General features: G+C 41.9%; 1 protein-coding gene across 1 annotated transcript in view; it reads left to right on the forward strand.

The window, feature by feature from the left end:
• Positions 1-17,142, forward strand: part of LOC103213689 (zinc finger protein 11) — a 52,445-nt gene that overhangs the window by 23,757 nt on the left and 11,546 nt on the right. The window contains exon 5 of the mRNA XM_007959424.2: positions 4,652-5,170. Within this exon, the coding sequence (XP_007957615.2) occupies positions 4,652-5,170 (519 nt within the window). The remainder of the gene's footprint in view (positions 1-4,651; positions 5,171-17,142) is intronic.

Raw genomic sequence — 17,142 nt, forward strand, 5'->3', positions numbered from 1 at the left:
TGGGCAGATGTGATCTTTCCTTTCAAAAGGGCATCATATCTTTTGGTCCCTTTCCAGTTTTGATTTTTCTCCCTTAAAGTGTCTTCTGTTCCCTATACCCTCATCATAGGTCTTCCCTTGACTGGAGAACTAATTGGTCAGGCTGGATCTCATGAACCCAGTAAGGGACTTTAAAGATCATCTGAGCCAATTCTTTTATTTACAGTTTAAAAATTGAGGCTGAGTAACAAGAGGCTTAGCTGTGGGCATAAGGCTATGAGCAATAATTCCATGCCTCTTCCCTAAAACATCCAGTGTCCTCAACATCAAGACCATTTCTTTTCCGTACCACATGTTTTCCAGTGCTGTATCTTTACTTCTCAGTGAGGCACAAAAGAAGGAACACAGATGAACAAGAATGTGTTTATTTTTTAGAAGTCACTGAAGTTTAAAGATGTGGCTGTGACATTTTCAGAAGATGAATGGGATCAACTGGTCTGTACTCAAAGGGCCCTCTACAGGGAGGTGATGCTGGAGAACTATAGGGATTTTATTTCTTTGGGTAAGCATTATTTTCTTCAGTGACTCAGAATCTGCCTTTCTTTTCTTTTTATAAAGAGTATTGCTTATAGTGGAGCAGGATTGTACATCTTTGGCTAGATCTGTAGGGCAGGAAGGGCACAAGAGCAGTTTGTGGGTTTATTTGCTTTCTGTTGTTTGTGTTTAATCAAGTGTGTTAATATTGGGATTTAGTGGATATCTCAAGGAGCTGGTTTGAAAATGTATTTACTTGTGTAGTCACTATGAGTCAGAAATGAGTCAGTGGCAACGGGTTTGATTTTTGGTTTTGTTTAGCCGAGTAGTAATGAAGTCCTGCTTACATAAAAGGTAAATGTGCAGGTTCCTACAGATTTCAAAAGCCAGATCTCAAAGTACAGTCAAAAGAACAACAGGGAAGAAGAGGTAAGGTATAGAGAGAGCATGCAGATTCTTGTAGGAAAAGGAGCCACCTGACAGTTTTTTAAGGAGAGAAGAAGGCCTGAGATGATGCCAGCACCCCCTAGGCCATGTTAGATGAGTCAGAAGAACAGCAAGCAGAACAGGGTATTTGGAAGGCAGGAGGAAGACTACTGAGTCCCATCCACAGACGTCGTAAGGCCGCTTGGCAAGGAAATGAGCAAAGTGGCAAAGGATGTGTTCGTAATGTCAGAGAAATCTTATCATGCAGCCTGAGGGACACCCCAGGCCAAAGAGGAGTGGCCCTTTCTGGTCTAAGTGAATGTTGGACTGAGGCTCTATTTTAAGGGTTTTTTTTTTTTTTTTTTTAAGTGTCATGTAAAACTGGAATTGGGCAGGCTTCTGGGAATTTTCTGAGGAAAAATTATATGTTTATGTCAGCCTTGCTTAAAATTGTGGAAAAAAATGGAAACAACATAGATACCTGGTAATATGGATTTAGGTAAATACTTTGTTGTATTTTTATAATGAAATACAATATAGCAGTATAGTGTGGGCTGTGACTAGGGTATTTATAGAATTAGAAAAATATTAATGATGTACTTGTTAAATGAAAAAGGCAGGATGCACATGTTTGAAGCTTGAGTCCATTTACAAAACAATGAAACATGTATATGTATATCTATATGCATTGAAACAGTCTAGAAAGATCAGCATGAAAATACTACCAGTAATTATCTTTGACTAGTAGGCTTACAGGTCATTTTTCCTTCTCTCTTTTTTTATATTTTCTGATTGTCTACAGTGAACACGGAAAATTTTGAAATATGGTAAAAACTACAAAGAAAATGAGAAAGCACATTTTTAAATGCATGGGAGTAATTAACACCAAATTTCGTATAATGGTGGCCACATGAGGGGAAAGAAGAATGAGTGAGGGGGCTTCAATCTTAATGTGTTGGGTGGTGGATTCATAGTTTTTCACTTTAATCTTTATCTTTTTTGTGTCTTAAATATTTCATACTTATTGCCATCAAGTTGATTCCAACTCATAGTGATTCTATAAGACAGAGTTAAACTGCCCTGTAGGATTTCTTAGGCTGTAATCTTTTCAGAAGCAGACTGCCACATCTTTCTCTTGCAGAGTAACTGGTAGGTTAGAACCACTAATGTTTTGGTTAGCAGCTGAACACATTAACTGCTGCACTGTTAGGGCTCTTTAAATATTTCAAAAGGCACTAAAATACTAAATATAGAAAATTAAGGCTTTATAAATGTCACTAGTTTAAATATTTTAAAGCTGAAGACCTCATACTGTACCTTTTTAAGGATTTCTAAAAAACTGTTAATTGATGTTTTCAGATTTAAGTGTTTCATATATCATCTGTACAGAAATTGAATTATATTTCTAAAGCTATTCTAGTTTGATTTGTAGTTTTATCAAATTCAGTACAATTACACAGAAGTAAAATTAAGGGATAAAAATGTATATTAAATGTAAAAGACCACAGAAGAAAATAAGGCAGCTTCTTCATGCTATGCCAGAGTAGAGCCTTCTTCATGTTCTGCCTCTTTAAACCAAGAACTTCCCCTCAATGTACAAGAACACCTAGTTCCATTTTGGAGAGATTGCTAGGAATAAGTGAACCAGTTCAAATAGAACTCATTTAGATTTTCTAGAAAGTCAGTTCTGACTTCTGTTCATAATTCTGAAAAGTAAGCATGTATTTTCAGGATAGTTCCTTTTCCTCCCTAGAGATTAAGGAAGTGGTAGTAACCTTGAGATGGCTTGAATTTCCATCCCAAATAGCCATTTCTCATTTCATTTTTTGTAAACAGGGCTTCTAGTTCCTAACCCTGATGTGATTTTCCAGTTGGAAAGAGGTGAAGAACCATGGACACTTGATTTTCAGGAAGCGGAAGAGAAAGAAGGGCTAGAAAGTACTTCTCCAGGTAATTGTGAAATGGACAGATGGGCCTCAGTCAGACAGTTCACTTGGGATCTCATAGGTTTATGGAGATGGTTGTTGCCATGCTGGCCCTTTGCTTGGACAATTCATCCCCCAGAGTTCACGTGACTTATCTATTACTTTCTTCTGGTCTTTGCTCTAATGTGTCACCTTCTCAGTCAGGCTTTCCCTGACCTTGCTGTTGAAAACCAAAATCTCTCCATCCCTTCCCTCCCTCCTCAGTCCGCGTACTACCTATTTCTTCCCAGCTCCATCTCCCTAACATACTATATTTTTACTTCTTTATTTTGTTTACTGCCTGTCTACCCCCTAATTAAAATGTAAACTCCATTAGAGATGCTTTGTTTTATGTTATTTACTACTGTATCCCCCCAGTGCCTACAACAGTACCTCGTAATAGCACACTCTGATAGCTGTCAGATGAATGGATAAGTGGAACTTTGTACAGCAGGGTCCTTCCTGGTCCCCTCCCAAGGGGGGGTGTGTGTGTGTGAGTGATAAGAGTTGAGATATAATTCAACTCTGATAATACTTCCTCATCTTTCCTGCTTATCCTTTATCACATCTCCTTCCTCTTCCTTTTCAGCACCACTCAGTATTCACTGACAGCTCACTTTCTCAGACGCTACCCTATTTCCCGGCTTATTCTGTGCTGTTCACACACTGACACATAACAAACCGCCCTTTATTCCAGCGCTTCCATGTGTATTTCCTATTTTTCGGCTTCTGGTTCTCCCTGAAATGCTCTTGTTTTGGCTGTGTGCATGGTTAAGTGATTATCTTTCAGATCTCTCAGTTTCAATGTCATCTCCAGGAGCCCATTTCTGAAGGTTCCTTGGAAGAAGCTCCTCATTCCAATGCCCAGTCATTATTTCCTTCAGTGTACTTATTACCATCCATTTTGTTTTGTTTGTTTATTCTTTGTTTTCCCTCATAGAATTTAAGCAACAGAATGGCAGGGACCATGGCCATCTTATTCATTGTCCCAAGACTTTTACTGTTCCTGGTACTAACTGGGCACCTGGTAAATATCTGATGAATGAATAATTGAAACTTGTTTAGGGAGCTAAATGCCCGTCTTCCACTTCTAGTCTCTATTCTCTTTTCCTCTGCCAGTTTCAACCTCTCCCTATTATTTTTAAGGGGCTACCAATGAACCAGAAATATTTTGTATTTGTTCTTTTCTTAATATATATTGTGTTTTCTTTTTCAGTAGCACTAAAAGCCAGATATATCTATGTTTTCTATTTGTTTTAGGTCAGAAGACTAGACCCAAGAGCCATGACTCAACTCAAAGGCAGGATGTATCTAAAAATGCAAAGCCACAACATACTTTAATGGAAAAAATCAGAAGAAATGGTCCCCTGGGTCCTGCACTGGGACATGATAAACCTGAGGGCAGGTTGGAAATAAAGAAACAAAATCCTTCTGGGGAGATTTTGAAGAACTCCTCTCCCAAGGAGAAGGACCCAAGGCAAGGACCTACCCCTCCCAAGAAAGCCAACAGTATGGGGAGAAACTATGAATGCAGCATGTGTGGGAAGACCTTTCATGACCATTTATCCTTCAGCCACCATCGGAGGACTCACACTGGAGAGAAGGCCTATGAATGTAAAGGTGGGGAAGTCTTCAGTTACAGGAGCTGTCTTAATAAACATCTGAAGCCTCACACTGAGGAGAGACCCTATGAATGCAATGAATATGGGAAAACTGTTTATGACCAATTAACCCTTACTGACCATCAGCAAATTCATCCTGGAGAGAAACCCTTTAAGTGTAACGAGTGTGGTAAGGGCTTCTCTATTCGCTTTTCATTAGCTCGACACCGGAGAATTCATACTGGAGAAAGACCTTTTGAATGTACAGAGTGTGGGAAATCATTTAGAGAGAAAGCGGTTCTTGCTCGCCATAAGCTTACTCACATTGGAGAGAGGCCCTATAAATGTAAGGAGTGTGGGAAACCTCTGTCTAACCGATCCTCCCTCATTCGCCACTGGAGAGCACACACTGGAGAGAGTTCTTATGAATGCAGTGAATGTGGGAAAGTTTTCTTTGATCGTTCATCCCTTACGCAGCACCAGAAAATTCATAGGGAAAAGCCCTACAAGTGCACTGAATGTGAAAAAGGCTTTATTCAAAAAAGACTGCTTATTCTACATCAGAGAGTTCACACTGGAGAGAAGCCCTATAAATGCAGTCTGTGTGGAAAAGCTTTCAGTTGCAAACCATCTATCGTCCTACATCAGCGACGTCATGCCAATCAGGCTTCACAATAGCTTAACTCAACCAAATAAGCAACCCCCATAGAGACTTGCATAGTGCCTAAGGCATTTGGCTGCTAACCAGAAGGTCAGCGGCTCAAACCCACCAGCTGCTCCCATGAGGATCACTATAAGTCAGAATCAACTTGATGGCAGTGAGTTTGGTTTGGTTTTTTATTGAAGCTATAGGGAGCTCTGGTAGTGCAGTGCCTAAGGCATTTGACTGCCAACTAGGTTGGTGGTTCAAACCTACCAGCTACTCCATGGAAGGAAGATGGAGTAATCTACTTCCATAAAGATTTACCCTGCCTTGGAAATCCAGTGGTTGCAATTCAAACCAGCCAGCCACTCTGTGGAAGGAAGACTGGGCAATCTACTTCTGTAAAGATTTGACACCTCAGAAACCCAGTGGGGGTCGCTGTGAGTCACAATAGATTCATGGTGGTGAGTTTTTTTCTATTTTTTTCTTTCTTTTAGTGCATATGAGGCAATTTCCCATGCATATGAGGTGATTGAAAATACCATGGTTTGGGTCAGATACACCTTAGTCATCAAAGTGACCTTGGTGCTTTTTAACACTTTAAAGAGATCTTTTGCAGCAACTTTTGCCAAGGCAATAGGTTGTTTGATTTTTCTTTTCTTTTGACCTTTCAACCAAGCTTGTCTTTTATTCCACACTGAAATGAAACTTTTTTTTTTCTTGCCAATTCAACTTTCTACATATAGAAGTGTACAATATATCAACAATTACAATAGTTGGTTGTGCAGCCCTACCCTTAGTCAATGTGATTTTTCCATCACTGTTAACCTCTTTATTCCCTTTCCTCCCACCCCTAGTAACCACTAATAAACTTTGGTCTTTATACATTTGCCTTTTCTTCTCTTTTTATATGACTGAGGCCGTGAAGTATTTGTGATTGTCTTACTTAGGTCAGCATAATGTCTTCAAGCTCCATCCTTACTGTAGTATGGATCAAGATTTCATTTCTCTCACTGGCTCAGTAGTAGTCTGTTGTATACATATCATTGTATACATACCGTTGTATGTACCACATTTTGTTTATCCATTCTGTTGATGGGCATTTAGGTTGTTTCCACCTTTTGCTTTTGTGAATAGTACTGCAATGAACATTGGTGTGTGTACAAATCTCTTTTTGAGTCTCTGCTTTCAGATCTTTGGGGTATATACCTAGGAGTGGAATTGCTGGGTCATATGGTAGTTCTAGTTTTAGTTTTTTGAGGAATTGCCACACATTCCTGCCATGGCTGTACCATTTTGCATTCCCACCAGCAATGGATAAGGGTTTTGTTATTCCCACATCCTTGTCAACATTTGAATAATGTCAACATTATTTTCTGTTTTTTATATCTTAGCCATCCTAGGGAGGGTGAAAAAGTTTCTCATTGAGGTTTTGATTTGCATCTTTCATGGCTAATAATGCTGAGGCTCTTTTCATGTGTTTCATGGCCATTTGAATATCGTCTTTGGTGAAATGTCTGTTCAAGTCCTTTGCCAATTTTATGATTGGTTATTTATCTTTCTGTTGTTAAGTTGTTGAAGTCTTATATATATTTTGGTTATTAGATTTTTTTTTTTTAGTATATTTTTTACTGTGATTTGGGTGGAATGGTTGTTAGATTCTAGCTGGATATATGGTTTCTGGAATCAGTAGCTTGAGTTTTCACTTTTTTGGTAGTCTTCTGATGGAGAAAATTTTTCATTTTTATCAGGTCCCATATATTTATTTTATCTTTTGCTTCCTGTGCTTTCATGATTATATTAGATAATCCACTGTTGGAAGCTAGTCCTGGTAGCATTGCCCCTGCTTGTTCTTTTAAGAATTCATGGCTTTCGTTTAGTTTAAGGACATTTAGATCCTCAATCCATTTTTAATTTGTTTGTGTATATGTATAGGGCATGGTTCCTGTTTCATTTTTTCTGCACATGGAACTCCAGTTTTCCCAGCAGCATTTATTGAAGAGACTTTTCTTTCCCCATCAAATGGACTTAACACCCTTGTCAAAAATCAGTAGACTGTAGATGTATAGGTTTATTTCTGAAGTCTCAATTCTATTCCACTGGTCTATTTGTGTATTGCTATACCAATACCAATCTGTTTTGATTAATGTAGCTGTATGTTGTTGTTGTTGTTGTTGTTGTTTTGCCATCGAGTCGGAATGTAGCTGTATAGTATGTTTAAAAATTGCCATTTGATTTTTTGACTGCTGCTTTCATGGGCATTGATTGTGGATCCAAGTAGAATTAAATCCTTGACAATTTCTATTTCTTTGCCATTTATCATGATGTTGTTTACAGTCCAGTTGAAAGGAGTTTTATTTTCTTTATGTTCAGGTGTAATCCATACTGAAGGGTGTTCATCAGTAAATGTTTCAGATCATCTTCACTTGAGGCAAATAAGATTGTGTCATCTGCATGTCAGGTTGTTAAACAGTCTCCCTCTAATCCTGATGCAGTGTTCTTCATATAGCCCAGCTTCTCTATTATTTGTTCAGCATAGATTGAATAAATGAAGTGAAAGAATACTACCTTGCCATACACCTTTTCCATGAAGTATACGCTTATTCTGTTCAAATGACTGCCCCTTGATCCATGTACAGGTTCTGCATGAGCAGATAAGTGTTCTGGAATTCCCATTCTTTGCAATGTTATCCATATGATCCACACCATCTAATGCCTTTGTGTAGTTGATAGCATACAGGTAATGTCTTTCTGGTATTCTTTGCTTTCAGCCAAGATCCTTATGACATCAGCAATGATAGATCTGGATCTAGCTTGAACTTCTGGCAATTCCCAGTCAATGTATGGTTGCAGCCATTTTTGCATTTTATCTTCCAGTCAGTTAGGCAGGTGGCTGTCTTCCAAGTTTCTTGACTTAGATAAGTAAGTGCTTCCAACATTGTATCTGTTTGTTGAAGCATCTTAACTGGTATTCTGTTAATTCCTGGAGACTTGTTTTTCACCAATGTTTTCAGTGCAGCTTGAATGTCTTCCTTCAATACCAGCAGTTCTTGATTATATGCTACCTCTTGAAATGGTTGAACATCAACCAATTCTTTTTGGTTTAGTGACTCTGTACAGTATTCCTTCCATCTTCTTTTGATGCCATTCAATTTTATGCTCTTAGAATCTTTCACTACTGCAACTTGAGGCTTGATTTTTCTCTTCAGTTCTTTCAGCTTAAGAAATATTGATTGTGTTCTTTGATTTTGGTTTTCTAACTCCAGGTCTTTGTACATTTCATTATACTATTTTACCGTGTCTTTTGAACCACCCTTTGAAATCTTATGTTTAGCTCTTTTATGTCACCACTCCTTCTGTCCCTTTTACTATGCATCATGATCAATTTTCAGAGTCTCTTCCAACAACCATTTTGTCTTTTTGCACCTATCTTTTTATCTGACATTTCACATTTACAACAATTTTGAAAAAATTCTCAGGTAGCGTCTTCAGTAGTCCAGGCCCCACATGGGGCCACGACTGGCCTGGGGCACCCTCCACAGGACACCTCAAAGGATGATATACCAGAGGCCCCAGCAATGACTGGACCACACAAAGGACTCTGGCCAACGTGCTGCAAGATGCCTTCTCCCATTGATTTCTGACATCTTGATCTGTTCATGGGGGGTGTGGAATGACAGTGGGATGATGTGACATCACAAGTGGACATGGGGAGGCTTGAAAAGGGCCAAAACATGATGGGAAGGTTGGTGAGGGGGAGGCAGGATGGGAGCTACTTGGGACTGTGGGGCTGAGGTGGACGGAGGATGAGCAGCATCCCTGAACAGGTTGGGTGGTGAGAAGTAGGCAACACCTGATGACCACCACCACTGCCAGCCCCCACAGACTCCATGGTGGTGGGGACAAGGGGCCTGCCATGCTATGGACATCTTGAGATGCACTAGGGGCACTGATGGGCAGAGAGAGATAGGGTGGGGGGAAGGGTGGACACCAGGGTCAAAGATGAGGTGTATCCCCTGAATCTCACATAACACCAATTTCACATAAAGACTTAGTCTTTGGAAGCTAACCATGTTGATAAATGAGGAGTGAATATTTATTTGTCTTTTTTTCCTGTTCTAATAGCTGAGCATAATTGTTACAAATCCTTCATGAGGTAATGCAATCCCAGAGTCCTTTTTTTTTTAACATGTCTGCTTTCTTCAGACCAACTTTTCTGCAACTTTTACTAAAGACATTTATTTATCCACATCCAAACTATTTTTTTTAAAAGTATGCAGAGGATGAATTATATATCTCCATAATCACATTTAACAGAGCTCTGGTGGCATAGTAGATGAGGCATTTGGTTGCTAACCAGAAGGGCAGCAGTTCAAACCCACCAGCAGCTCTGCAGAAGGAAGATGGGGCAATATACTTCCATAAATATTTACAGCCTTGGAAACCCTATGGAGGTCTCTATGAGTCAGAATTGACTTGATGGCAGTGAGTTTGGTTTTTTGGTAAATATATTCATACCATTTGAAGTTGGTTTATCTTTTGCCAAGAGTCAGTTCAACAAGTAGCTCTTGACTGTTAAACATAATTATGGAGATGCCTAATAAATCTCCAGGTTTACTACTTGTCCCTTTCTTTTGTTCCAGCATGTATGAAAGGTAGGAAAATGGTATATCTTGATGCAAGAGCATAGCATATTAGCTAAAAGGTGTTTCTCATCAAAAGGTCTCTTGGTTTCTCTCACAGTATGGATGCCCACTCTCCCATTGGTTCTTTCACATCAACTCCTCAACTCCTACCCAGATAGAAAGTGGGACTTTTCTAGAACTCCTTTGAAAAGCCTCACCACCATATCTAACTCCTTTGAAAAATTTCATCAATAAATCTATTTGACAGATCAAATAGTGAGATTATGAGATTAAAAGAATTTAAGAAGGATAAAGTGGAGTAAGTGTTCCCTCAATTGAATAAGGGATTTTAATGAGTTCCAAAGACCATAATACTATATTTTAGCTACCATGGGTAAACAAATCAAACATTCCCAGAAAACCTGAATCTCTTATTTTGACAAAGTGGTGCAAGCCACTATACTTGCTCACAGTAGTGGCCATCCCATGGCTGCTACTGCTCTCCTAGCCTCTTTCTCACATTTATGAAGGTGCATGCATGCTTTCCCACAACTGTGGTATTGGTATATTGCTTGGCATTTTCAGGGCATCCTCGTGCTCACACAGTAGTCCAGATGCAACCAGCATATGGGCCAGACCTCCCCACATAGAAGCCATTGGCCAACATGGGGTATCTCCTGGTGGATGGACCAAACCTGGCCCCAAGATTCCCCCTGCAGATGCCTCTTCCTTATCAGCCATGTCTTCAGTCTCTTGACTGCCTGGTCAATTGTCTGGGCACACACCTGCAACTCTAAATTTGCCTCCAGATATGGAGGGGGCTGAGAGAATGAGGCTGGCAGCTCCAGGATGGTGATATTGGCTGGGCAGTGTCAGGGTCAACTGGAATCTCCATGCCCCCCGGAAGGTGGCAGGAGTTTTTATGGCTCTGGCAAACAAAGGTCTCTCAGTGCCAGAGTCCCGGAACTCCAAGGCCACCTCAGCAATTAATTACATAAGAGTGACTTAGCAAGTAGAAGTGAGCTAGTAGCAAGCAAGAGTGTAGCCATATTCAGCCTCACAAAAGCCTGTTCCCCTGCAAAGTAGAACCAGTGTTTCTAGGAAGGAGTAATCAGCTTTATCAACTGCTGATGATAGGTCAAGTGAGATGAGAACTGAGAATTGACCATTAATTTAGTAACAAAAAAGAATGGATTTCTGTGATCGGAATGCTTAACAACAACAAAAAAGGTATTTGCTGGTGTTCCAGATGTGTGAGTTGGTGGTAGCTTTCATAAAAATCTGAAACGGTCCATCCCATAACTCTTTCTGATGGGAGGGTGGGGAGATGCCATCTATTCTCTGAACTGGTAGCCCCTATTTTCCTTAGCCCTAGCAGCCAATCTATAGAAGAGCTAGGAGATAGGAGTGGCTATCTGTTTGGCAGAGACCCAAAGAAATAGTGGTTTATGCAAAATAGAATTTACATCTCTGTCACTGAAGGAATTTAAGGTCTGCTCCATTGAATTGCCCAGGGCTCAGTTTCTTCTGTCTTCTTGGTTTGCCATTCCTAGTGTGTAACCTTGTCCACAAGGTACAAGATGACTTATCATTATGTCTGTGTTCCCCAGCATAAAGGAGGGGGCAAAAAGAAAGCTGCTTTCTCTGTAAGAATCACTTTTGCTCTTATCCCCCATGGAAAGAGGCAGGGATGATGAGAAACGTAATCTTTACTCTGGGAACCATTATGCCTAGCTAAAATTTGGGAATTCTATTAGAGAAAGGACAAACAGACATTGTGGCTTTTACCCAAACAGGGATTTTGGGTAAAATATGATTTTCTCTCTTTGGAAGTTTAACTGAATAGAAAATTAGCCACTTTTTAGAAGGTAAGTAAGAACACGCACTAGCTTGAAGATCTACTGATACCTGACAAGCAGCTCTTAGAGCTCATTGGGAGTCTGAATTTCAGTCAGATTCCAGTCTCCTTGAGGTCAGCATTATCAGTTACTGATTCTTCTTGGTAACATGGCTGTTTCTTGGTTGAAGTGAGGCAAGGATTGAGATTCCAGTTTTCCTTACTTTCAGGTCCAGCCTCAAATAAACACCCTGGTTACTAGAAGTAAACTGAGATAATCTCTGTCCCTGCTACAATGGGCCTAATATACCTAGCAGACAAAGCAGAGGTGGGACTGGGACAGTGTAATATATGCTTATAATGTAGTGATCCAAAGTCACCTGTAAAAATGTAATGTGTGACTTGAACATTTATTTAAAGCTAAGCTGTGAAAAACTTGAAACTGACAGGAAGCTTCTAATGTAAACAACTGCTTTGTGTGAAATAGTGGTGTATTACTTGGTATGCCTCTTCTAGCCATGATCTTTGTGACATCCACCAGATGATGGGTGAAACTTTGCAAATGTGAGGTGCTTATGGTCTACCAAGGGCACTAGACAGCTTGTTAGTGACGTAAATAAGGTACATGGCACCCTTGTGGGAATGGGGCCATGGAAATAAGGTTTATGGAACCGCAATGTGAGGATTGGTCATTTTTGTCATTCCAGTAGTCTTAAAAGGAGCCCTCACAGAGGCAGAAGGGCGGATCTCACTGCCATCAAGAGAGAGAAGCTAGAAGTAGAGTGCATCCTTGGACCCAAGATCCTTGCAGAGACAATGGCAAAGAGACAGTGGCTGTAAAATCTAGAGACCGGCACAAGACAAAGCAGCAGGTTTGCTGGCCCACAGAGTGAGAAAGCTGAGTGCCTTTGGGTAGGAGGCTTGCTGGCAGAGCGGGGTGCACCTTGATATACCTATTGGAAAAGCTAAAAGAGCTTTGTAACACTTGCCTGAGCAGGGCAGAGGCCAGGTCCAGGCCAATGGCCAAAGAGAGGTGTGCCTGAAGGCATGGCCTAGGGGAGTCTGTCCTGATGGAAGAAATGTATACTAAGCATTTCTGAAGCTGGAACGTAACCTGTTGCTTCCCTAATAAATCCCGTAATTGTATTGTCTGAGTTCTGAGTGGCCATTGCAATGAATTATTGAATCCAGCAGAGAAGTAATGAGTGCCATGGGAGGGACAGCTGGTGTCAGAATTAGTAAAAAGGTTGGAGGGTGGCGGCATGACTTTCACTTCAGGGAACCAACCTTGGGCTCCAGCTGTTGATCCTTCTCTCAGCCTCTCCTGAAGTTAGAATTCAGATGCCACCCTTTGCCCTTTTTGCATATGGTTTAACTTAACCTCCAGTTTAGCTATGTGAGACATTCTGAGCAAACTTCTGATTATGAACTTATGGAATAAGTTATCCTGGTACAATATGAATTAGATGGCTCTGATAAACCCAAAAACAGGACCGAAATCATATAAAACTCCAGAGCTTTTGCTCTTCCAATAGAGCAAGGTGGAGGCAAAATGGTCAAAGTAGAGGCACAGCGACTCTGTCAGGAACCCTATCCCAAGACTGTGGCTCTTCTGGAGGTTCTATCAGAGACTGCCCGCCAGGCCAGCCCTAGTTACAGGAGACCCTCTCCTACGAGCTGTTGGTCAACCCTTCCTCTTCAGACCACTCGTTAAACACCCGATCACTGAAATTTTGGGCTATAATCACTGGACTAACTTGCCCTACCCTAATTCTTCTGGGCTAAATGAATGTTTTGGGGTCGTACCTGTCTGCAGTGCCATGACTAACTTGCAATAAACTACATGGGTTTATGCATGGCAACCCGAGCATTTCTCTTATTTTAAAATAAAATCCTCACACGACAGGCAGTTATGCATCCTTTGGGTTGCAGACGCCTCCTCTGAGAGGCTGCAGCCAACGAGGCAACTCTGGGTTAAGTGAGGGACCCTGCCTTCCGCTGGTTACAGAGATGGCGGAGCGACTGTCTTCGGCTGCGCGAACTCCCCCAGGTGCCACAGCTCAGAGTCACAACGAGAGCAGGGCTATGGACGGCGCCCTCTGAAGGACCGAGCGCTCAAACCCAATCCCCGAGCGCGGACCACCGCACGAAATGCAGCACAAAAAACAGCCCAGCAGGAGAGTCGCGGAGTTCTCTGGGAAGTGGCGTCCGGAGACGCAAGCCTCGCCCCGAGGAGGATTCTGGGAGTTGTAGTTCAGTCTTGCTGTCGGGTAGGCGCCACTTAGCCCAGCTTGCTCTTAGATTCCTTTGTGGTCTGGCCGGAGCTTCTACCATGTGGGGCGTGTGTGTGTGGGAGCTTGGGTATAGCGAGGCTGAACATATGTTCTTCTAAGTGTGAGTGGCCGGAAGGCTGCAGAAGGACCTCTGAGTGGGGGTGCCCCGCAAGAGTCGCGCTCTGCGTTCCCTGGCCTCTGAGTTGACCAGAGCGGTGGGCTCCTCCGGCCCCTGCGCGCGTTCGCGGCGCTCTTCTGCCCTGGGCAGTTGTCTCCTGCGCGGGCCAAAGGAGGGAGTCATCATGGAGCCTTGGGGCAGAGGTGAGAATTTCACAGGGATGGGAACTGGGTGCCAGTGGAGAGGTAGAGAAGGAGAAAGGTTGCCCTCTGGCTGGGCAGGCTCAGGAAAGAGTCTGTCTCCACATCTTCTTATGAGCGAGTCCCTTCCTACCTTTTGGTCTCCTGTTGGGGGAGAGCCCCCTGCCTCCATTGCCCTGCTGGTCTTTAGGATGTTGTATACCTCCCTTTGATGGACGCAGTGGCTGCAGCGATCGGCTCAAGCATTTCAAGGATTGTGATAACGGCGCAGGACAGGACAATATTTCGTTCTGTTGTACATAGGGTCACTGTGAGTCTGAATCGACATCATCATCAACAACATCCTTCCCTTAGGAGCTCTGGTGGCGCAGTAGCTAACGTATTTGGCTGCTAACCATAAGATCTGCGCTTCGAACTCACCAGCTGCTCCGCAGGAGAAAGGTGGAGCTCTTCTGCCCTGTCTTATAAGATCGCTATTAGTTGGAATAGGAGCTGTGGTAGCGTAGTGCCTAAGGCACTTGACTGCTAACCAGAAGGCTGGCGGTTCAAACCCACCACCACTACTCGGAAGGAAGGTTGAGCAATCTACTTCCGTAGTGATACTGCCTCGGAAACCCAAGGGGGGCGGGTCGCTATGAGTTGGGTCCCACTCCATGGCAAATAACAACAACATTAATTGGAATAAACCCGATGGCAGTGGGTTTGTTTTTTTTGATAGCTTTCTAAGGAGCTGTTGGGAGCTCTGGTGGCGTAGTGCCTAGGGCATTTGACTGCTAACCAGAAGGCTGGCGGTTCAAACCCACTAGCCACTCCTTGGAAGAAAGATTGGGCGATCTACTTTCGTAGTGATACCGCCTCAGAAACCCTATGAGAGGTTGCTGTGAGTCGACTGGACTCAACGGCAGTGCATTTGGTTTGGTTTGGAAGGAGCTGTGGTGGTGCAGTGGTTAAGGCATTTGGCTGCTAAACAAAAGGTTGTTGTTATGAATCAGTGGGTTTGTTTTTTTATCCCTCCCTTAGGAGGTCTCTGGGTGGTGCAAATGGCTGCTAACTGAAAAGTTGGTGGCTCAAGGCCACCCAGTGGTGCCACATAAGAAAAGCCTGGCAGTCTCCTTCCATAAGGATGACAGCAAAGAAACTCCCATAAAGCTCAGTTCTGCTCTGTAGCACATGGGGTCGTCATGAGTCCAAATGGACTCCAAGGCAGTGGATTTAGTTTTGGATACTTCTCTTGCCTCCTCAAATCAACAGATCTGACAAGTTAGCTTTTGATAATGACTTCTTTTTGTTCTCACAGAGACCCCATACCCATTTGATAGAAGAGGAAAGTAAGGATCCAAGAAGTGATGGAATTTGTTGAGAATCCTGTTTTTTTTTTTTTTTTTCCAAAAAACTTAACAGCTTTTCTGAAAACACCAGTTTAGTATCTGTAAAACCAGTATTAAAAAAGAATTTAATTGGTTTTAGTTTAGGAACTCTGGTGGTACAATGGTTAAGCACTCCACTGCTAACCAAAAGATTTGCAGTTTAAACACACTAGCCACTCCTTAGGAGAAAAGACTTGGCAATGTGCTCTTGTAAAGATTACCGCCTTGGAAACCCTGTGGGACAGTTCTACTCTGTCCTGTAGTGTCGTTGGAATCAACTCTATGGCACACAACAACAGTCTTAGTTTATCCTGTGAGCCTGGAATAGAACAGGAATGAATCATTCAGTGAGACACAGATTGACACAGATTTTGAGTATTATTTTGACTATCACTGAGCAGAGCAGAGAAAGAAATTTAATTATGTATTTAATTTATGTGTTCAGATTCTCATAGCAGAGTTCCACTAAAGTTTAAGAGCAGAGGAGATAGGAGGAACCTGAGGCAGAATGATCATGATTTTCTTGGTTCTGTAATGTTATAGGGTTATCCCTTGGTTCCCTATGTTGACTCTTCTTTGGCAACAAGTAACTGGTGTATGGCAGTTTCTGAGTTTACCGCAAGGCAAAAGTAATCATCATGGCTCCTATCTGCACTGCTAGGATCACCATCTGAGGACTCAGACCTTCACAATACTGGAAACCCAAAAGAAAATGGCATGGCCACAGTCCTGCTGACCCCTGGTTGCCAGGTGGGTTTGGATTTCTTCTTCTTCTTTTTTTAAACTCTATACTCAGAGTGTGGATATATTTTCTTCCATTTTTATGGAATTGCTCAGTCCTGATGCCTAGAAGACTGGATTCATCTTGATAAACTGATGAATGATGAACTTAACAAAAATGTTCCTCACTTGCAGAACTTTTCCTCTTGTCATTGTCTTTTCTCTACCCATTAAGTGCTTGATGAACACTTGCTTTTTTTAAGTGCTGTAATTGGCCTTGTGTGGAATGCAAAGTAGTGAAGGCAGTTGTCCCTGCCTCATGGCATTTCTTGAGGGGATAAGATATAGATAAGTAAAATAGTAAAACAGCATGAATAAAGAAACTTTTAAAAAACATACAGAAATGGCTGGTTCAGAGAAGCCATAAAAGGCCAAGGAGGGGATTTTCTATGCTCTAGAATACTGAGAAAGGATTAGGATGGATACTGCACTTTGAAAAACAAGAGAGGGTGGTTAGTTGGAGAACTGAATAAAAAAATATTCCAAGAGAAAGAACAGCTTTGGCAAAAAGTCTTCAAGTGATGAGAGAGTTGGAGGTGTTCAGGGGGGGTTTGTGTAACTGTGGGGTGAGCTGGAATATCATGAGGGAATCTTAGATATGTTGTGGCCAAACCATAGGAAATCTGTACTGGGTTGTATTCTAAAGGCAAATAAGGGAGAGTTCCAGCAAGATGGTGGACTAGGCAGAAGAACTGCACAGATGCTGTTCAACAAAGAAAAGGGAAACCAATTAACACAGACACAGAAGATAATCTTGGACCCCTGAGCCTTGAAGGGAAGGATACAAAAGTGGAC

This window comes from Orycteropus afer, unplaced genomic scaffold (genome assembly GCF_000298275.1).
Source record: "Orycteropus afer afer isolate SDZICR_OR568_19922 unplaced genomic scaffold, OryAfe1.0 scaffold00017, whole genome shotgun sequence".
Taxonomy (NCBI): domain Eukaryota; kingdom Metazoa; phylum Chordata; class Mammalia; order Tubulidentata; family Orycteropodidae; genus Orycteropus; species Orycteropus afer.